The sequence below is a fragment of the Sminthopsis crassicaudata genome, chromosome 2, assembly GCF_048593235.1.
Source record: "Sminthopsis crassicaudata isolate SCR6 chromosome 2, ASM4859323v1, whole genome shotgun sequence".
Lineage (NCBI taxonomy): Eukaryota > Metazoa > Chordata > Mammalia > Dasyuromorphia > Dasyuridae > Sminthopsis > Sminthopsis crassicaudata.
The window spans coordinates 327,739,291-327,762,465 of record NC_133618.1 but is presented as its reverse complement, the minus strand read 5'-3'; the positions used below and the strand labels follow the sequence as shown (position 1 = coordinate 327,762,465).

The 23,175-nt window shown below is 34.8% G+C and overlaps 1 protein-coding gene across 4 annotated transcripts in view; it reads right to left on the bottom strand.

Annotated features, from left to right (window-relative positions):
* SYT16 (synaptotagmin 16) overlaps positions 1-23,175 on the bottom strand; it is a 331,817-nt gene that overhangs the window by 103,006 nt on the left and 205,636 nt on the right. For 2 of the 4 annotated variants that reach the window (XM_074290311.1, XM_074290312.1), the window contains one exon: positions 12,122-12,695. The exons of the other annotated variants lie outside the window; for them this stretch is intronic. In XM_074290311.1, coding sequence (XP_074146412.1) covers positions 12,122-12,623 — 502 coding nt within the window. In that variant the 5' untranslated portion in view covers positions 12,624-12,695. The remainder of the gene's footprint in view (positions 1-12,121; positions 12,696-23,175) is intronic. 4 annotated transcript variants of the gene reach the window in all.

Below are 23,175 nucleotides of genomic sequence, written 5' to 3'. Positions count from 1 at the left end.
TCCCTTTCATAAGCTACGCTTCATAATACATGAAGATAGTTATTTCATTTCATTCTCCCCCAAATCTCTTCTCCAAGTGAAATATTATTTCTTTTAATCAGATTTCAACTATCTTAACCATCCTGAGCTAATTACCTTCTTCTGGAAGCATGTTTTAATAACAATCCTAAAGTATGACATTCAGAACTAAGAGCAAGACTCTAAATATGATCCAGGAAAGTTACTAGGTGATTATCAAATCATTTTGAATGTTCTTTCCTATTAATGCAGTTCAATGTGACATTACTTTGTTGCTACCACATTACACTCTAACTGATGTCAATAAAACCATGCTTTTTTAAAACAAAAATAGATCTTTTTTCAAATGAAATATTGTATCTCAACATGAAAAATTGCTGTTTTGCTCTTGGGTGTTATTTTTTGATATACTATGTACAGGTCTTTTTAATCATTTCCAATAAATTTCATTTTGTTAGATTTGTTCCATTGCTATTGCACACCAAGATCATAATGTGTATCCCCAAAGTATTAAATTTCCCTTCTAGCTCCATATTATATAGTGATTTGAAAATAATATCATCAAAATCTTAATCAAATGCCAATGAAAATAGTCAAGACCAAGGATGACTTTCTGGGTCACTTCACAAAAGACATCTTCCCAGCTTGACAGAGGTCTATTAATCTACAATAGTAGAGTCAGGTCATTCATTCAATAATGAATTTGCTCTATTATACCACAGGGGTGTGATGATAAATGTTTAATAACAAGGCCATCAAAAGAAAAAAAAAGTCTGCATGCAAACTTTTTAACTCTTTTTAAAGTATAGACAATCAACAAAGCAATAAATCAAGTACTTATCAAATACCACTGATTTCTGAGGTATAAATACTCTCATTAGCCTCTACATGGCACAATGGATAGAGTCATCTTCCTGAGTTCAAATCTGGCCTCAAACACTTACTTGTTACTTGTGTGATACTGGGCAACTCATTTAATCCAATTTGCCTCAGTTTCTTCATCTGTAAATGAGTTGGAAAAGAAAATGGCAAACCACGCCAGCATCTTTGGCAAGAAAACCCCAAATCACAGTTGGACATTACTGACAATGACAGAGCAACAGTTTCTGCCATTGAAAACTTAATAAACTTATCCTACTTAGCCCCAGATAGAGTTTGTTCTAGCATACCATAGTCTGCTTTCCCTTATCAATATAAGGCCCAAAGTACAATTTCTGCCCACCTCTTAATTTGTTTTCTGTTGCCTATAAGTATTCCTAGATCTCTGCCATTCTTGAATAATTTTCTCTAACCCTAACATCCCCTCATTATCATCCTATTTTGCTCCTCCCCCTCTCAGCTAAATTCCTAAAAAATCTGTTTATCTTTCTCCTTTTTCACTCCCTTTCCTGACTTCTCTAATTGTTGTGATTTGGCTTCTGACTTACCTGAAACTGCTCCTTCTCAAGTTATCAATGATGCTTTAATTGACAGATATGATAGGTTTTTTTCTCAACCCCCACCCATCTGCAATATAATATTAATAACCATCTTCTACTCCTGAATACTCTTTTCTCTCTGGGTTTTTCCAATACTTTCCAATACTTTTCCAATACTTTCCAATACTTGTTCTCATTTGGTCCTCCTACAGGTGTGACTACTCTTTTCAAGTCTGAAAATTTTTAAGTAGAATAATGACAAAGCTAGACATTATGACAAAGCAAACATTATTTGACATTGCTATGAAGTACAGACTAGAGGTGGGTAGAGAGTAATTATAAGTACCAAAATAGAGGCTAGTGTAATAGTTCAGGCATGTAGTAATGAAACCCTATCTTAAATTAATGGCAGTAGGAATAAAGAAGGATGGGGAAAAACATACTCAACAGAAGTTACAGAAATGAAATGATTAGGAACTCAGTGGCTAATTGATGGATCTAATTGATATTAAAAACAAAAGAGACAAAAAAGTAAAAAAAAAAAAAACAATCCTACAGTACACAATGGTACACAGATAGAAATCTCTAAGTCATTATGATAGGGCAAGTATGAAGTCAGTTTTTTAACTAATTAGCTGAAGGAGCTGGTGAGACCTAATTGAGATGAGTATTTTACAATCAATGTTTAATAAATGTTAGCTGCTATTATTTAGAAGAAAGGTCAGGACAGTCATGGATTTCAAATTAACCTGCACAGAGAAAGGGAATGGTTAAAGTCATGGAGTGAAAGAGAAGGTCAGGGGAAGAAAACCAAACAATTATTTTCTTTTTCTTTCCTTCTAACTTATCCTGTTTCTGTGTGTTTCTGAAAGAGTAAGTTAAGCCTATAAATTTATTCAGAGGAAAAATAACAGAACCAGCAAAATAAGTAAGAACAATAATAACCATTTGTATTTCTTAAAACTTAGGACTATGGAAATTGTAGATCATCTTTCAAAGTATTTTCTAAATAACTATTTCTTAAAGCATTCAAATCAGATAACCACTCAGATTTTTTTTGCTATTTCTGAGCTATAAGAGAAAAACTCACTTGGGTTTTCCTGGGCAACAGTGGCAGCTAGACTGATTTGGAAGTCTCATTTCTGTGGAATGGTGATTGGATTATTATGGAAAATGTTTCTGAGCTAATAATTGAGAAGCAAAACCTCAGAAGAAAAGGAGCCAAAGAGGTGGTGCTATCCATTAACCATGTTATAATATGGGTTAATTTGTGCAAAGTTGTAACAGGTATCATGTCCAATAATATACCATCCACTGACACCATTAATAGCCCCAGAAGTCATAGAAAGGCCAAGTCCTCTGACAGAAACAAAGAATGCCTTTCCACTTAGGGTGGATAGCAGCTTGTAGGGACCCTATAAGACTTCCTTCCAGTCATCACATGCCACATTAGCCCAGTGCAGTACTCTGAGTGAAAAGTCAAATTACTTCATCAAGTTTTCAAAGCCTACTGTTCGATGTTTTTCTTTACATTCCATTTAGCCAAAGATTGTTTTTAAAGTTCTATACTCCAATGTACTTGGAACACATTAATTCCATTAGAAGGTCTATTTCAGGAAATAGTGAGCATATTTCTTGGAAACAAATACATGTGGTTAAAAACCAGCCTTTAAAATGATATAAGATGCCAAATGGAAAACAAATAAGAATTTTAACTGCAATTATATCTCCTTCCCAACACATATCAAAGGTGTCATAAATGCTTCTTTACTGAGAGTCTGGTATTTTGGTTTTTTGGTTTTTTAAACTGTAAAGCCTACACTGGCATGACTCTATAAGTGGTCTCTCTGCCTCTTAATCATTGGCGACCACTAAATGAAGTGTATCTATTTTCTCTGTTACATTACTATTGGCAACCAGGTCCTCAGTAAGTGCCCAGAATTGTTTCCATGGTAACAAAAAGCATTCAGCATCCCTCTTGTTTGGGGCCAATTTAGCTTAAAATCTTCTTTTGTGGAGTAAAAGCATGGTGGATTAAGTAAAAATAAAATCAAGACGCGAAATTCTGAAAAGAACTCAAGGTTAAAGCAAAAAAGCTCCACAAAGCTGTTTTGTCTTGTTGTTTTTTGGTTTGGGGTTAGTTTTTCTTTTAAATCATAGAAGCATAAATTGGTCTTAAAATACTAGCATTTACTGGCATGTTTTTGAATGTCTCCCTTGAGTACAGAAGGGTCAGACAGCCTGTGTGCTTTAACTTGAGATTAAGGAAAGGCCAGAGTAAACTTTGAAGGACAATTCAGACATACCAACACTCACTTCAAAACTCTTTAACCATCAGGTAGAATGCAAAGGCATTAGGGTGTTGTCATAATCACACACTGAAGTTACTGTCTAATTGTTTATAAGCCCACAATAAGTTATGAGATGATTAAATAATTGGGTTTTTTTGTTAATTTGTAAGACAGAGATGGGGAGGATGATGAGATTTTGTTCACTGAGAGGAAAGCACTTGAAATTGAAGAATATGTTTATTTCACATCAGGGAAATTAAGAAAGCTAGACATTCTCCAGAGTCATTTTAACCATGTTCCTCCATCTATAACATCCTGAGTGAATTTATCTAGAGTGTCTGTTTCATCCCAAGTCCTATATAGCACTCACAGCTCCCATTTTGTTGGAATAAGTGAAGAGAATGTGATGAATGCCTTGTGGGATTGATAGACTAGAACTCCTCATCTCTTTCATTCTTGCTTTGTTTAAACCAACCTTACAGACAGAATGAATTCTTTCTTCAACAGATAATTGATAATTTCATTCTGTTTGGCTTTGAAAGGCATAAATTGAAAATCCTCTTCCTGGCCCTTTCCCCCACATACACACTAAAAATATATCTTCCTAATTCTAGTGTCTCAAGTTAACTTCAAGAAGGAAAAGCGTTCATTATATTTTCAGGTCTCTTGGAATCAACAAAATGGTGTAAGCTTCTCAACTAGTTTAAGTGTGGTAACTATATTCTGTGTTTCGTATCTTCACAGTGTTCATCATTTGTTTCTTCCCCCTTTCCATGTCCATATATATCTGCCAGCTTATGCCCTGTTCACTTTCCCAACCTTTCACTTGGGGCTTCAATATAGTATTGCCTAAGACAAAAGAGCAGCTAGGTGGCACAGTAGATAAAGTGCTGGACTTGGAGTCAGGAATATTTGTCTTCCTATATTCAAATATAGTCTCAGATATTTACAAAATGTGTGACCCTAGTCAAGTTATTTAATCCTGTTTGCCTCAATTACTCATCTGTAAAATGATCTGGAGAAGATATAGCAAACCATTCCAATATATTTGTCAAGAAAAAAACAAAAGTCTTTATAAAGACTTGGACATTACTGAAATTATGAACAACACAAAAGAAATAAGCCCATAATGTGCTAGATTTGCAAAAAGAAAAAACTGCTTAAGGAGGTAGCTAAATGGAGCAGTAGATAATACACTGGCCCTGGATTCAGGAGGACCTCAGTTCAAATTCAGCCTCAGACACTAAACATTTACTAGCTGAGTAATCCTGGGCAAGTCATTTAACCCCGATTACTTTGCAAAAACTAAAAAAAGTTTTCATCCTAAAAATGAATAAAGTTCTCATGAGGATTTTATGAAATTCTCAGTATATGAAAACTTCCTCCAAAGAGAAAGAGTGTTCAGGTGCCATGCATACACCTATAGGCAATATTTTATTTTGTTTACATTGTCAAGGACTTTAAATGATTATGAAGGATCAAATGACTAGTGATGGATTTCAAAGTCAAATCCAAAATTTTAATTTTCCTTCTTAAATTCCTGAGTATTACCCTATATACCTTATAGATTCTTTTATATTCTTTGCATCCTTGTCCCTGCTAAACTAATAGAACTTAGTATATTTCTCATGGACATTGAAAACATCATACTTTCCATAGAAAATCCATTTTGAATAGCCTTCCTGTTCTTCCAGATCCTTTAAAAATCCTACTTTGGAGCTTTACAACATGCAGTAAGCCCCCTCTAATTAATGTAGCTTCCCTATTACCCTGTGAGGACAATTAGCTTATCTATCAAAAAAATGTTGATCAAGGGAGATGGAGACAAGATGGCAGAGTAAATACAGAAACTCACTGAACCTTTCCCTAAAACTGCTCCAAATTCCTTTAAATAATAACTAAACAAACTTTATAACATCAGAACACCCAAAGATAGAATAGAACATTTTCCAGTCAGAGGCAACTTAAAAGGTCAGCAGAAAAAGTCTGTGGAAGCAAGGTGGGGGCCTGGAGCACAATCTCAGCACAAACCACACCAGTACAACCCCTGGTCCCAATGTCAGCAAAGAAGAACTCTGTTGCTCGAGCATACTAGATCTTACAGCTACAATAAGTTCAAATATGGCCTCAGACACTAGATATATGACCCTGGTTAAATCACTTAACCCTGTACAAGGAGATTCCTAATAGTCCCAGAACAGAAGAGAATACTTGTGGTCAAGATATCTAGAAGGATCTCTGAAAACACCTACACAAAATTATTGAAGCTTAAAACAGTACATCTTCCACCTTGGAATAAGAATCCTACTTTAACAGAATTAAAATGCTAAGCTAGGAAAATGAGCAGACAACAAAAAAAGTTTTTTACCATAGAAAGTTACTATGATGACAAGAAAGATCAAAACACAGATTCAGAAGAAGGTAACAAAGTCAAAGCCCCTACATCCAAAGCATCCAAGAAGCATAAGAATTGGGCTCAGGCCATGGAAAAACTCAAAAGGGATGTTGAAAATCAAGTAAGAGTGATAGAGGAAAAATTAGGAAAACAATTGAGAGTGGTACAAAAGGAAATACAAAAAGCTAATGAGAAGAATGCCTTAAAAAACAAAATTAGCCAAATGAGAAAGGAGGTACAAAAGCTCAAGTAAATAAAAGCTAATGGCTTTATAAGACATCAAGACACAATTTTTTAAAAAATGAAAAAATAGGAAAAAAATGTGAAACATCTCATTGTAAAAACAACTTACCTGGAAAATACATTCAGGAAAGATAACTTGAAAATTATTGGTCTACCTGAAAGTCATCATAAAAAAAGAGCCTGGACATCATCTTTCAAGAAATTATCAAGGAAAACTATTCTGATAGTCTAGAATCAGAAGGATAAATAGAAATTGAAAGACTCCACCAATCGCCTCCTGAAAGAGATCCCAAAATGAAAATTCTCAGGAATATTATTGCCAAATTCTGGAATTTCCAGGTCAAAGAGAAAATATTGCAAATATCCAAAAAGAAAAAAAATCAGGTATAGTGGCACCACAATCAGGATAACATAAGATTTAGCAGCTTCTGCATTAAAGGATTGGAGGGTTTTAGAGTATGATATTCCAGAGAGCTATGGAGCTAGGGCTATATAATCCTTCAGGGAGAAAAGTGATCATTCAATGAAAAAGAGGATTTTCAACTACATTTTAAAACAGGACTCAGGAGAAGCAGAAGGAGGTAATCAGGAAAATGATATCATATGGGACTTAAAAAGTTTTATCTGTTTACATTCTTACATGTGAGTATGAAATGTCATTCATTAGAACTTTCTCATTATTGTAGCAATTTAAAGGAGCATATATAGACAGAGGGCACAAGTATGAGTTGAACATGAAGGAATAATGTCTAAAACATATGATGAAATTAAGGGGTGAGAGAGGAATGTACTTCAAGAAAACTATCTGTTATAAAAAAGAAACATGAAAAAATTTTATAGTGGAGGGGAAGAGGAGGAAGAGAGAGTGAGTGAGAATTAGCTCAAAGAGGAAATAACATACACATTCAATATTGGTATAAAAATCTTACCCTACAAGAAATTAGGAGAAGGAAAAATGGGAAGGGAGAGGATGATAAAAGAGTGTGATCCACACTTAGTCCCTACAATCCTCCCTCTGGGTGCAAATGGCTCTCTTCATGATAGAACCATTGGAACTGGCCTGAATCACCTTGCTATTGAAAAAAGCCATGTCCATCAGAATTGATAATCATATAATCTTGCTGTTGCTATGTACAATGTTCTCCTGGTTCTACTCACTTCACTCAGCATTAATTTACATGAGTCTCTCCAAGGCATCTCTAAAATCATCCTGCTGATCATTTCTTATAGAACAGTCATATTCCAAAACATACAAATATCATAACTGATTCATTCTCCAACTGATGGGCATGCACTCAATTTCAAATTTCTTGCCACTACAAACAGTTTTGCACATGTGGTCCTTTTTCCTTTTTTATGATTGTTTTGGGATATAGGCGCAATTGGGATACTGCTGGATCAAGGGCTATGCACAATTTGATAGCCCTGTATGCACTCTTTCATGAGCAAAAGTAATTATAAGAAGAATTTTGAAGTAAGCTTCTCTAATAAGACCTTATTTTTCAAACATACAGGGAACTGAGTCAAATGTATTAAAAAACAAAAACAAAAACAAGAGTCAAGCCCTATATGTACAAAAATATTTGTAGCAGCTCTCTTCTCAGGCAAAAAAAAGTGGAAATTGAGGGGATGCCCATCGATTAAGGAATAGCTGAATAAATTCTGTGATTTTCATGGAATGTTATTGTTCTGTGGGAAATGATGAGTAGGATGCTCTCAGAAAAAAACAAATCTGGAAAGTCCTCCATGAATTCAAGTAAAGTGAAATGTACTTTATACAAAGTCATAGCAATGTCCAGCTATTCTCAGTAGTACAATGATCCATAACTACTCTGAAGAACTTATATAGAAAAATCTTATTCATACCCAGAGAAGAAATTGTGTCTGTTTACAGAATGAAGCATTCTCGCATTCTCTCTCTCTCTCTCTCTCTCTCTCTCTCTCTCTCTCTCTCTCTCTTCTCTCTCTCTCTCTCTCAATCTCTCTCTCTCTCTCTCTCTCTCCCTCCCTCCCTCCCTCTCTCTGTCTCTGTCTTTGTCTCTTTCTTTCTCCTTGTCTATGTGTATGTATGTGTGTCTATCTCTGTCTCTGTCTGTGTGTTTATCTCTGCTTTCATGGAATTTGGGGAAGTCTAGATTTTATACAATCACAATTTAATTTAGATAAAAGAAGATGGGGAGCATCAGTAGAATAGTGTGAAAACTGTGAAAGTACTTTTCCTTATCATCAAAAATAATATACCTGAATAAATGCTCTTTGAAAAGGTTAAATCTGACTGTCATTTTTGAAAAAGGGGGCACAGGGGAAAGAAAGGAATAAGTATTATGTGGCACCTATGTGCCAGGCATTTGTTTTATAAATATTATCATATTGACTATGTCACAAAGCAAAAGGGATGATCTCCTTTCACCTCTAATTCCTCTGTTTGTTTGCCCCTTCCAATATAATTTTACAATAACATCCCTGATACACTATAACTTACATTATAATGGGATTAATCCCATTATAAAGTCATAAAATTCTGCTAATCAGTTATTTCAGTCATGACCCCATTTAGGGTTTTCTTGGCAGAGATACTCGAGTAATTCACCTTTTCCTTCTTCAATTAATTTTTATTGATGAGGAAACTGAAGCAAACAAGATTGAGTAACTTACCCAGGATCACATAGCTCATAAATGCCTGGTGCAAAATTTGAATTGAGGAAGATGAATCTTCCTGACTCCATACCTGGCACTCTACTCACTGTGCTACCTAGCTGTTCTTTTGTCTTAGGTTTTAAATGAAGCCTCAAATGGTGAAAGGTTAGGAAAGTGAACTGGAGTATTGGAATGTCTCAAAAATATCAATGAATTGGGGCAGCTAGGTGGTGCAGGGGCTAGAGCACCAGCCCTGAAGTCAGGACTTGAGTTCAAATCTAACCTTAGACACTTAATACTTCCTAGCTGTGTGACCCTGGGCAACTAATTTAATCCAATTGCCTCAGCTAAAAAAGATAGATAGATAGATAGATAGATAGATAGATAGATAGATAGATAGATAGATAGATAAATTTAAAATCAGAGAACCTGGTTTCAAATCCTGGCTCTGCTCCTTGCCTCCAGTTTTTAGTTATCTTTAGAAAGTCATTTCTCTTGTCTGTATATGAGTGTTCTCTTTTGTAAAAGGAGAGGATTGAACCTGATGAACCTTCAAGTTTCCTTCCATCTCTAAATCTATGATCCTCTGCTACAAAGAGAGAAGCTGCACGTTATAGTAGGTAGATAGTAAGCCTAGGATCCAGGACCACCATTAATAGTGACTGTGATTTAGCGAAAGTAGTTTATATAGCACTTTCAGATTTATAAATCCCTTTATCTCATTCTGTCCTCACAACATCCCTGGAAAGAAGGTGCCATTATTATTACCATTTTACAGATTAAGAAACTCAGAAAGGTTAAATGACTTGCAGATAGTAATAACTTAAGTAGGATTTGAATTCAGGTGTTTCTAACTCTTAAATTCCTTATTGATTTAGATAATTTAACTCTTCCATGTCTCAGGGAACTTGCCAATCATAAAAGTTGCAATACTGTTGACTATATGCAATGGTAGAATTTCCTGACCAAGAGTTCTGGAAACACCAATGAAATAATAAGTTCAGATTTCCTCCCCTCCAAAAAAAAATTACCATTTCTATAAAACTAATGCCTTCTGTAAAGACATTTCATCAAATTGCATGTTTCTGCAGAAGTCATTGGTGTTGTTCTACTATATCATATGCACCAGATCCCCTAAAGAAAAGAATTCAATAGTGCCTAGGTAGGATAGCCTATTTCTAAAAGGAATTTGTGTTACTATTTTAAAATCAGACCTTGTGCTAATACTCCAATTTTCCTACTTGACTGTTAAATGAACAGTAACTCTATTACTACAGTTATGAAGATCACAAACCCACAGGAAATATTGAGACTGATCAGACTGGTTTGGTCTTCTTAGAATATACCTTCCATCATATAAAAAGGTAGCCAAGTAGCATAGTGAAAAGTATTGTTGAAGTCAGAAAGAAAGAAGTTTGAATCTGTTTTCAGACACTAGCTGTGTGATTGACTGTGGGCAAGTCATTTACCCTCTGCCTCTGTTTCAACATCTGTAAAAGGAGGAGAATCTCAATAGCATCTAACTCCCATCATCATTGTGAGATAAAATGAGATAATACAAAATGTCCTGAAAACCTTGGAGTAGTTTTAAACAATAGCTTAAAGGGCCTTTTGTATTTTGTACTGAGTTTTATAAACTGTAAAGTGCTAAATAAATAGTTCTTGTTATGATTAATTAGATAAATATAGAATAGAGGGAATGTAATCTAAGAAAGGAAGCTGGGCAGGACCAGGCAAGGTCTTCTGAAGAAATAAGTATTTGAAAAGAGTTTTGAAGGACACCAAAGAAATGAAGATGTTAGGTGGAGGATGGTTATAGTGAAGAGCACTGCAGACATAAAGGTTAACTGGCACATAGGCATGAAGATGGAAGATGGAGGACTTTGCTCAGAGTATTCTCTGAAATTAACTAGTGCAGTAAGATTATAGAATTCAAAAAGGAAAGTGGACTCTGTTTCCTGCGGTTATTGTGAAAATAAAATTAATTAATACACATAAAACTCTTTGCAAATTTTTAAAAGTTAAACAAATGGTAACTATCATTGACCTTTTTTATCATCATCAAACATTGAGTGAACATCTGCCATGTGCTAGGTGATGACACAGTAAAGGAGTAAGTAGGTTTGTGGGCAATCTGTGTTGAATACTTCACCCTTTTTTCCCAATAAAAAGAAGGAGAACTGTTCCTGTTGCAATGATTTTCTAGTTGCTGTCATCACACATCTCAGTGAAACACTGTGAGAAGTGTTCTTGGAATGTTGTCAACTAAAACTCCTGCAACAAGGATAGTTTTTGCACAGGATTTCACACCGAATAATATAGTAGCATCTAGAGATTCCTAACACAAGGAAACAAGTGAGAATGCTTTTTTTGAATCATCATGACGTGTGCATAAGATGCTCCTCAAACAGTTTACCTTCTGTTCAACAGGTGCAGTGGGAAAAGGATGATTGAAGGAGAGAATTTGAAACCCCCCCAAATTTTTTGAGTGAATGTTAAAATTTTATTTTTACATGTAATTGGGGGAAAATAAAATATTAAATTAAAAAATAAAATTATTACAATTTAAAGTCAAAGGATGTGGGTATGTATCCTGATTCTATCATTGATCTGTGTGATTTGGAGCATGTCACTTATCCCTTGGTTAACCTGCTTCCTGATCTATAAAGGGTTGGAAAAGATTATCTTAAATCAGTCAGTCAAAAATTGGTAAGCATTTATTAAGCACCTACTATATGCCAGTTGCTGTTCTCAGTGCCAGAGATACAAAAAAGAAGCAAAGGATGATTCTTACCCTCAAGGAGTTCACAATTTTAGTCCCTTGTTCTATATCTAGCATTCTATAATCTTTATTACAAGCTCATAAAGCAAAGTGATTTCCATCTCTATAAAACTCAGTCTGTAGCTAAAACGTATACATTAAGCATCTCACAAATGCATTATCTCTTTAATTTCTGAATTTCTAAAGTTCATACAGGGCTTGCATTTCTAAATAAGAAATAATCACCTGAAATGCTTACAAATGATGAATAGGATAATAACTCAAAATACATCAAAATGAAATTAAGGGAGTGGCACTTTTGAGAGAATGAAACAAATATGATGTCTTGTTAACTTACCTTGCTCTTCTCCATTAATGTTTTCTAAAGATTCAGGAGCTTGATTCTCAAAGCCATATCGAAGATTCTGGCTCAGCTTTTCAAGATGGCAGCCTCTCTCAAGAACAGGAGAAAGCCTGGGTGGCTGCTTTGGATTATGACAGGTAGAACGGGGCTGTTGGGACGCTATGGAACTAGAATCCCCAAGAGGGCTTTGTTTCAGATCCCAAAAATCAGTATTATTACTTCCCACAGAGAAATGGTTAGTTTCAAGCAATACAGAGTCCATGCAATCCCGGGTCTGAGCATTGTCTTGCTTTGCTCCATCTTCCAAATCACTCTCTTTAACATCATCATCATCATTCACCTCTGAGTCCAATTCACTGTTTAACTGAGGATTCTGCTTACTTAAATTCGTGAAGGAAGCAGATAAAGTATCTCCAATTTGCTGAACAGTTTCATACACCCGTGACATCCAAGAAGAAAGAGGCTGGAAGAAGTTCTGGGCATCTTGAGAAGCCATGGTCAAACACCATGACCTGAAGACTACAAATTCCAGAAGTTCAGTTTTGCAGGCATGCCGTGATTACGTGAGCTATAGAATAAGCATTATAAGAAATTAAATTTGATGTCTCTTGAAGATTATAAATATTTTACCACCCAGCTGAAATGGAAGGAAAAGAATATTTCCAACTAATCAATAACACAACCATGAAATCATCACCAGACACCCCCAAATTAATGTCAAATTATGCATTTTCAGGAAGAAGGGTAGATCACCATTGAAATCTCGAAATAACTAGCTGAAAATCATTTCACAAGAGCTAAATGGAGATGATTTCAATAGCTATTCACCTCATCAGGCATGTGCAAAACTTGCATTAGCAATAATGGGACCTATTCATGTGGACCAAGAGAAGGAAATTCCCCCATGGACTAGATTTGGCAGTGTGAAAAAAATAAATGAATCTTCATTAAGAGGCAGTTCAGCATGACATTTTTGAACACAAAAAGGTTTGATGTTCCATATATGAAATTACAGATCACAGTTAGCAGACTAATAATCATCTTTACTTCATGAGACAAAGATTTAGCCTTTCAAGGAAAATATATAATTGGTAGGAAATGCCTTTAACAAACTTCAAAGTGGCATATTATTTTTTTAATTCTGTGGGGTTTTTTAAAGAATAGCATGCATGATGGAGGAATTCAAATGTCTGAAATAAACTTATGCTTATTGTGACAAAGTCAAATACAAAACTACAAATCCAAAACCAGTTTAATCAAATGTATCTTAGTAACAGGTTTTAGAAGTGAAAGAATTTTAGAGACCAATTAGTCCAACCCTGTCAATTTTCCACATGAAGAAATTGAAATGCAGAGATGGAAAATTATAAGCCAGAGTCAGACATGATATCATAAATGACAGAACTAAGATTTGAACACAAGTATTATAGAGCACTGGACTTGGAAGACTCATCTTCAAGACTTCAAATCCCACTTCAGACACTTAGAAGCTTGTGTGACCCCTGGAAAAATCACTTATCTTTGTTTGCCTCAGTTTCCTCATCTATAAAATGAGTTAGAGAAGGAAATGACAAATTATTCCAGTATCTTTGCCAAGAAAATCCCAAATGGGGTCACAATTGAATTGACTCAACAACAACAATTCTTATGTTATGCCTTTACTCAAAATTTTTTCAGTGAATAAAATACAAAATCTTCCAATATAAACTACAAAGGCATCAGTGAGTGTTTCATGTCCTTCACTGTATGTCTTCTCCTTATTATTCTAGCCTTATTTCATATTATTCTCCTTTCCACTTACTGCTAAGCTAAGTTAGCAGTAAAACTCATTTGCTAACTATTTCTCATACATGACATTGTGTCTCTCATCTCATATGTTTAGATAGGTGGTCTCACATATCTAGAATGTACTCCCTCTTCACCTCTAGCTTTAGAATCTCTAGTTTCGTACAAAGTATGGAGAAAATACCATCCCTTGCATAAGACCTTTTTAGATCCTCTCTCTTAAAGGTACTATGCATATAGTTTGCATTTACTTATGTGTACAAATTAAATCCCTTAATGAGATGGTCCCCTTTAGTTATTCAAAAATAACTTGTGAGTTCCTAATGATGATTCAAGAAATTCATTCTAAAAACTCTTTAATGGAATTTTGAGCAATAATAATTGCAAATTTTATAAATATATTAAATTATTTTGTAAGTCAAAAACTCTTTTTTGTTGTTGTTCAAAAGTTTTCAAGAAACAGAAACAGTTGGGAACCATTGCTTCAGTAGAATATAAGTTCCTTTAAGGTAAAGAATATTTTATTTTGATTTCCATATGCCCAGTGCTTTGCACATTGTTCGTGTTTAACAAATTTTGTTTAATTGAATTATATAACACACTGCCTGCCATAATTAGGTTGTTCTCTTTTCTATTCTCTTCTAATCTTCCTAAGTCTCTGCAACTTTCCAGATTTAAAAATACTCTCCCACAAGGAGAGCCCAGAACTAATCTACAATAGCTATAAGGCACATCCACAGAAAACTAGGACAGCAATAGAATTCTGGGGGAAATAATAAGGATGATAATGATTGATGATGATGATGATGACCTTACAACCACCTTTCATATTTATCATCATCCCTTTGGAGGCTTACAATAACCTCTTCCCAGATTAGTACTACAACCAATACTACCCTTATTTTATGAATGAGGACATAGATTGTCAGAATTTAAGTGATTTATCAAAGATAATGTAAATTAACAACTGAGTTGGGAATAGAACAGAAGGGTTCTCATCCCTCTTTCCTCACTTCTCATTCAGTTATCCTACCCCAATTTGTACAAAATACAATCTGAATAGATAGCTGGTATAAATATCTGATATTGAACCAGGAGCCTTTTAATTTAAGTTGAGGGAGATCTAAGTCTCTTATTAGAACAGTCAGGCACAGTAAATAAAATGCTAAGCCTAGAAGCTGAGTCTTTGTAAATTCAAATCTAGTCTCAGATACTCACTAGTTATGTGAGGCCAGGCAAGTAACTTAACCCTATTTGTCTCAGTTTTCTCATCTGTAAAATTGGCTTGTAGAAGAACATGACAAACCACTCTAGAATCTTTAGTAAGAAAACCACAAATGAGATCATGACTAAATAACAACAAAATTTCATTAATCATAGCTTAAATGTAGATAAGACCTGAGAGTTCATCTGTTCTAAACTTCTTATTTTTTACTTTATTTTTTTTAGTCCAACCCTTACTCCCAAGGGATTTGCAAAACACTAAATGGGATCAACCTTACTGGAGGAATACAACTCATATACGTGCAAAAGTACAAAGTTCATGCAAAGAACTTTATAAAGGGAAGTTCAGAAAAGGCCTTGTATAGGAGGTAACATTTGAATTTGGGTATTTGTATATTCTTTGGAAGAAGTTAGGAATTCTATAAGGTAAAGATGAGGAGAGATACATTTCAGGCACATAAGACCACTAATGCAAGGAAACTGAGGTGAAAAGAGTAGTTAAATGCCCTCCTCACGGTCATTTGGGTAATAAATGTCAGAATCAAGAAACAAAATCTTGGCCTGTGACTCCAAGGTTAGGCATTTTCACTGGACCACACTGTCTCCCTTCTTTGAACACTCAAATTATTCAGCAATTTTTGGTGAACTGAGAATTATGGGTATATTAAAGATGTATCTGTTACCAATTGTCTCTATGAATAGAAAATTTGAACTGATGCTACTTCCATGAAAAAAGATATTTGCTCTTTTCTTCTCTCTTCCTGCTGAAATCCTTTTCCTCCTTGCTGGTCCATTCATGTGTCATTTTCTCCATGAAACTTTTAACTCATCTATAGCTTATCCCTTGTACCATGCTTATCCATATATATTGGGAAGATCTGAGTTCAAATTTGACTTAGACACTTAAGAACTGTGATCCTGCGCAAGTCACTTGTTTGCCTTAATTTTCTTATCTGTAAAATGAGCTGGAGAAGAAAGTGATGAACCATTTTATTTTCTTTATCAAGAAAACCTCAATTGGAATCACAAAGAACACAACTGAAATGACTCAACAGCAACATCTTCAATATAACCATTATAAGGTTATTAATAGAAGGGTTGTATCAGGTCACTAACCTTCTATAGCATTCACACCTTATCCAAACAAACTTCTGGTGGTCCTCAGCTGGGAAGCCTGTCCCTGAAAACTTTGGATGAATGATCTTGGCTGCTCCGGGTTGGCAGGGTTGTTTGAACCTCCAGGGTTTTACCCTGACTATTGTTTGGAGGTTGATATGGAAACTGGATGGGTTTTAGGCTAGGAAAGCTTGAGTATATTTGTATTGGCCATCTTTAATTTATTATTACTATTGTGATTTAAATTTTATAGAGAATATTTTATAAGTGATCTTGAATGAAAATCAAGATGAAAGGGAATTTGAGTATGATGGGAACTAAGCTATGAGGCTTGACCCAACTTCTACACTAGAATGAAAATCTAGTTGGTAACCATAAAGGGACAGGACTAATGAATGAGTGGCAGACAATTGCTCTCACAGTGGAAAGGAGAAACCAGGAGATACGAAGTCATTCAATAAGCATTTATTAAGCTCCTTATATGAGCCAAGCACTGTGTTTAATTGTAGTGATACCAAGAGTTGCTGCCCTAAGGATCTCACAATCTAATTGGGAAAGCAATATGCTTACAACTATATACAAACAAACTATATATAGAACAGATAGAAAGTACAACAGAGGAAAGATTTAAGAAAGGAACTGGGAAAGTCTTTTTGTAAAAGATGGAATTTTAACTGGGAAATTAAGAAAGCCAGGAAGCAGAGAAAAGGAGGGAAAATATTCCAAATATTAGAATGGGATCACTAAAAGTTGGACATGAAATGACTCAACAATAGTATCTCCAATATAATTATTATAAGGTTATTAGGAAAGGGTTTGTATCATGTAGCTATACTTAGATATAATCTTGTTTGGGGGACAGCAAGGAAACTGGTATCACTGATTTAAAACCTGCAATGTAGGAAATAAGGTATAAGAAGACTAGAAAGATAGAAGGGTGGCTTTGAATGTCAAGTAGAGAACTTCGTATCTGATCTTGGAGGTAAAAAAGAGCTACTAAAATCTGGGGCTGGGGAGGGAAAGGTTACAAGGGGTGAGATCTGCACTTCAGCAATAATTAATTTGTCAACTGAGTTGAGAACAAACTGGAATGGGGAGAGACTTAAATCAAATAAACCCATCAAGCAGACTGTTACAATAGCCAAGGGGTGAGTAGAAGAGGGCCTGCCCCAAGGGTGATGGTAATATCAGAGTAAAAAAGGAAGCATTTAGAAAAGATGTTACAAAGGTAAAATTGACAGGGCATAGCAAAAGATGGCAATTAAGAGATAGTAAAGAATAAAGGAGGGCACTGAGGTCGTAACACTGCAGAGTGCCTTATGATGCTAGGTGGAGCAGATGACTGACAAGGGTAAATGCTTGAACAATAGCCAGGTCCAAGCACTGGTTATGACACCCACTTCCTATCACATTTGTCTCACCAGTTTCTAGCACAGTACCTGTTATATAGTAAGCACCCAATAATTAAACTGAATCTGTGAATATATAAGACAATAGAGTTTTCTAAGAATTAAGGTTGCCAAATTTAGAAATTGGTAGCAAAGCACCGTGAAACATTCTACTTCCCTGCCATTTTTCATAATATATCCCATCAAATTGGCAGCCTATATCAACTGCTTATATTTCCTACTAACTCCCCTCTTAGGCCCCTCCACAATATGTATTCCAGTCTTGTTACTATAAAGGAATAATTAGTTTCTTCTGATTCCAATGGATTCATTTAAGGTCTAATTTTTCTTGATTTTTCTGCTACACTTGATAGCACTGAGCATCCCCTTCTAGGAAATCTTTTCAACTTTCCCTTTCTATAATATTGCACCTTCTTCATTCTTCTGTCTCTCTAATTGTCACTTTCACTGGCTCCTCTTTTCTCCATCTATCAGGGAATTAGTCTTAGACCTTCTGTTCTTTTATTCTTGCAATTTAGTGAGATCATCTACTCTAGTTCTTAAAATGTTTCTATATAATTGACTCTCAAATCTTCATCTTCAATCTTGAATTCAATATCTATTTTAGTCCTGTATCATCAATAACGTATGGGGACTTTTCTACTTTTATGGTTCAACCATGCCAGAAATTTAGCATATGTCAAATTTACAGCCTCATTCCTCAACCCATGCAAGCAAATTTTTCCTCTTCCTCCCAATCCTCCAGGATCACAATTTTTGAGTAATGTTCATACTATCTCTCTCCATTTTTTGATTATTATTATTTTGGTCTGAACCTGTGATTTCATTATCATGTTGAGATTCTTGGTTTCTACTATTTGAACTGATGCTAGTTTCATGAAAATTCTCTACTAGTACAGATCAGCAACTCATCTATAATTTGCAGTTTGAGAAACTTTCCTGAGAGAACTGAAAAAGTATCCACGATCACAGAGTTAGTATTTGTAAGAGATAGAATCTGAACCCAACTCTGCCTTAGTGTCAGGCCTGTCTTCCATCAGTACAACTTGCTCTCCTTCCCTATTCCAAATTTCATTCATGACCAACTTGAGATGGTACTACTTTTATAAATACTCTCAGAACCAATTCTTTTTATGTTTATATAGCTACCTGCTCATTACAAACCCTTATCAATTCATACAATAAATCAAGACAATAAGCATTTATTTAATGTCTACTTTGTGAGGCCCTTAGCTAAGCACTGGGGATACAAAGAAAGGGGGAAGAGTAATTCACTGCTCTCAAGAAGCTCAAAGACTAATAGAGGAAAAAATGTTCACATATGTACAAACAACATATAGACAACATAAATTGGAGATAATCAACAGAGAGAAGGCACAGTAAGGAGGATTAGGAAAGACATTTTAAAAGGTGGGATTTTAGCTAGAACTTGAAGGAAACCAAGAAGTGGGTATGAATAGAGAAAGCATTCTAGGTATAGGGAACAGCCAGTGAAAATACACAGTCAAGAGACTCGGTGTCTTGTGTGTGGAACAAAAGCAGCATCACCGGATCTCAGATACTGTGGAGGGAAGAAGAAAGATAAAAAAATGATTGACTTATGAAGGATTTTAAAAGCCAAACAGAAGATTTTATATTTGATTCTAGAGATAATAGGAATTGATTAAATGATCACATTATGCTTTAGAAATGTCAATTGGATAGCTGAGTAGAAGATGACCTAGTCTGGGAAGAGACTTGAGACAGAAGATCAACTAGCAGCCTATTGCAATCGATTGTGCAGATATGGACCTGTATCTAGTTAGTGGCAGTGTCAAAGAAGAGAAAGTGAAGTATGTAAGATGCTTTATAAAGACAGAATCAATATGACTTGACAATAGATTGGATATTGAGATGGAGGATAAGGAGCAGTGAGGAGCTGAGGATACTCAACCCTATTGCTTAATAGTAAACAAGAGGGGAGGATTGGTGTAGAAATGCATTCAATTTTGAACATGTGAAGTTTAAGAAATATTTAGTATATTCAATTTGAGATATGTGGGTAGAAATTCAAAACAAAAGGTTTAAGACTGGATATATTGATATAAGAATCATTTGCTTAAAGATGATCATTGAATCCAAGGATAAAATAATCAAGTGAAATAGTATAGAGAAAGAACAGAAAAGGGTCCAGGACAGAGCCTAGGAGCACTCATGGCTATTAGATACAATTGGATCAAAATTTATCAAAAGACTAAAAAATCACCAAAAGACTGATTAGGTACAGTTGCTCCTTCTAGAGCAGAAGAAACAGAAGAAATCAGACAAGAGAGTGTCAAGGAAAAAAAATAATGGATGAATCTTTCAACCCCCTAGGATTTAATTTTCTCAACTACAAGACTCTTTCAGTTCTATATTTCCCTTCCTTTATTCTTGTGAATGTTCTTTATTCTTTGTGAATGTTCAAGGATTCATAACCTTTTGTGTATCATGGATCCCTTTGGCAATATGATAAAACTTATGGATCCTTTTTCAGAACATTTTAAAATTCACAAAACAAAATATATAAGAAATGGAAATTATATCTATCAAAATAGAAAAAAATGTCCCCAGATATTTGAATAAGAACTCATGGTCTTTCCTAACATTGTAAAGAAAGTTTAAAGATTTTCTTTAAAAGATGCAATAAATTATCTAAGAAGAAAAGATAAACATTCATTCATTCTAAACAAAATAAAAGTCTGAAAAGACTGAGAACTTAAAAAAAAAGTAAGAAGTTGATAGGTGGAAATACATGACAAAGAAGCAGAAGGAGAAAAAATTCTGAAACATTATGACTATTTTCACAGCTTCACTGATGCAGCAGGGTAGAGAAGTGTCTCCACACATATGCCAATGAACTTATGGCCCCAAATGTCAAAGCAAGATAGGGTGGGAATTGTTCACAGCTGTAACAAAAAGGCAGAACTTCAATGAGAAAGGTCATGTCAGAAAAATCTATCAATTTTTTTTTACCATCATTTTTGTACTGCCTTCTAACCTATATATATTTTGTCTCCATTTTGAAGCATCCTGCTCTCTTGTCAGGCCTTTTGATCTGACATTCACACAATCTTTTAATTTGAGACATGGAAATGACCCCACCAGCCATGTAGCTCAAATCCATATTTTAAAGGAATCCCTGTTACAACATATTTCACAGTGATCATCTAGCTTCTGCTTGAAGACTTCCAAGCAGCAGGAATGCAACCACTTCTTGGGGCAATGTTCCATGTTTGGATAAGGAAATCTTCCCTTCCCTCACCTTCCACATCAAACTAAATTGTCCTCTTTACAATTTTCACCCATTGTTCCTGGCTCAGACCTTGGAGGCCAAATAGAATGAAACAAATCCCTTCTCCACGATAAACCTTCAAATATTTTCAAGATGATTCTCCTGGCCCTCTATTATTTTCTCTTCTCCAAACCAAGTATTGCTATTTCCTTCAACCAATCCTCATATGACATTGAATCAATGCTTTTCATTATCCTAGTTGATCTCTTCTATACTCTGTCTATTTTATCAACATCTTTTATAAACTCTAGTAGCCAGATTTGATCACTATACCTTGGATAAGATTTGTTGAGAGCAGAGTCCAGTAGGATTATTATTTTTAAAGAACAAGTTCCTGATTCAGACTAGTCTATTGTTTCCACTCTCACTTCAGAGCTATCTCTCCTTTCAAAATAAAGAATTTTCTCTGAGGTTCTATTATTACCAAAATCACTGGGTTTCCCTCCCTACCCCTATCTTATTCAGGGGATCTGATAATATTCTCAATATCAACCTAAACAAGATGCCTTTGGCAAATAATGGTCAAAATGCTAGCCATTATACATATATAGCCCACCATTGGGGGGGGAGGGTCCCACTCAGAGACAATGGGGAAAAAACCTCAGGAAACTATATTTTTATATAAGATACATTTACCACCTTATGAAAAACTGCTTTTGGTTGCAACCAAAGTTGGGGCACAATCTTTAGTATCTCTCCATCCAGGATTTCTGCATCAGTTCATATAAGTCTTTTCATGTTTTGCTGAAATCATCCTACTTTTTATTCCTTATAGCACAACACAATATTCAATCACAAAATTATATACTACAACTTGTTTAGTCATTCCTTCAATTTCCATTTCTTTGCCACCACAAAAAGAACTGCTATGACTATTTTTTGTATATATGTATATATATATATGTCTGTGTGTGTGTGTGTTCCTTTTTCTTTTCTTTGATTTCTTTGCGATAAAGAACTATTGATGATATTGCTGGATCAAAGGATATGAATAGCTTTATACAACACTTTGAGAATAGTTCCAAATTATTCTCTCAAATGTTTGGTACAGTTCACAACTCCAATAGTGTATTAGTGTACCTATTTTTCAATATCCTTTCATTTTCCTTTTCTGCCATATAAGCCAATGTGAAAATTGTGAGTTGGTACTTCAGAGCTATTTTAATTTATCCTTCTTTAATCAATAGTGACTTTGAACATTTGACAATTGATAACCTTGACTTGTTCTTCTAAAAATTGTCTGTTCATATCCTTTGATCATTTATCAACTAGTAAATGGCTGTTAGCTCTGTAAATTTGGCTCATTCTCTTTATATTTGAGAAATGCAGCCTTTATTAGAGAAACTTGCTGTTAAAAAAAATTCTTAGCTTTCTATTTTCTTTCTAATTTTGGCTGCATTGGTTTTGTTTATGTGAAACCTTTTTAATTTCATGCGGCCAAAAAAATTAATTTTATTTCCTGTGGCTCTTTCTACTTCTTGTTTGATCATAAACACTTTCCTTATTTATAGATCTAGTAGGAAAATTTTTCATCTCATTCACAATTACATTTATCTCCATCCTATTTTCTTTATTATCCCTTTTTCTTTCTTTTTAATTTCTCCTACCACAAAAGTGTGTTTTGCTTCTGATTACTGCCTCCTTTAATCTGTTCTCTCTTTTATCACTCTCTCATTTTCTCTTTTCCCCTTCCTCACCTACTTCCCTGTTAAGTAAAATAGATTTCTATGTCCAATTGTGTTGTGTTTGTGAATTCTTCCCTCTTTGAACCAATCAGATAAAAAGTAAGATTTAAATTCTGCATATGGTGCTTGTGCACACACATTCACATTCATAGACATTCATCATTTTAGTCTCCATTGTAAAAGCTCTTGGGTTCCTTTTTTTGTAAGATAACTTTCTCCCTTTTCCCTTCTCCTAGTGCATTCCTCTTTCTCATACATTCATTTTTTTAGGTCATTCCAACATAATCAACTCATTCTCATTCTTTCTGTTTAGAATCCTTCTCATTGCCTAATAATAAAATTCTTCGGAGTTATGTGTATCTTTTTTTTCATATTGGAATCTAAATAGTTAAGTTACTGATTTCCTTATAATTTTTCTTTTGGGTTCAATTTTTTATATTTCTCAAGTCTTGTATTTGAAAGCCACATTTTCTATTCATTCTTGGTCTTTTTAAAAGTAATGATTGAAAGTTCTCT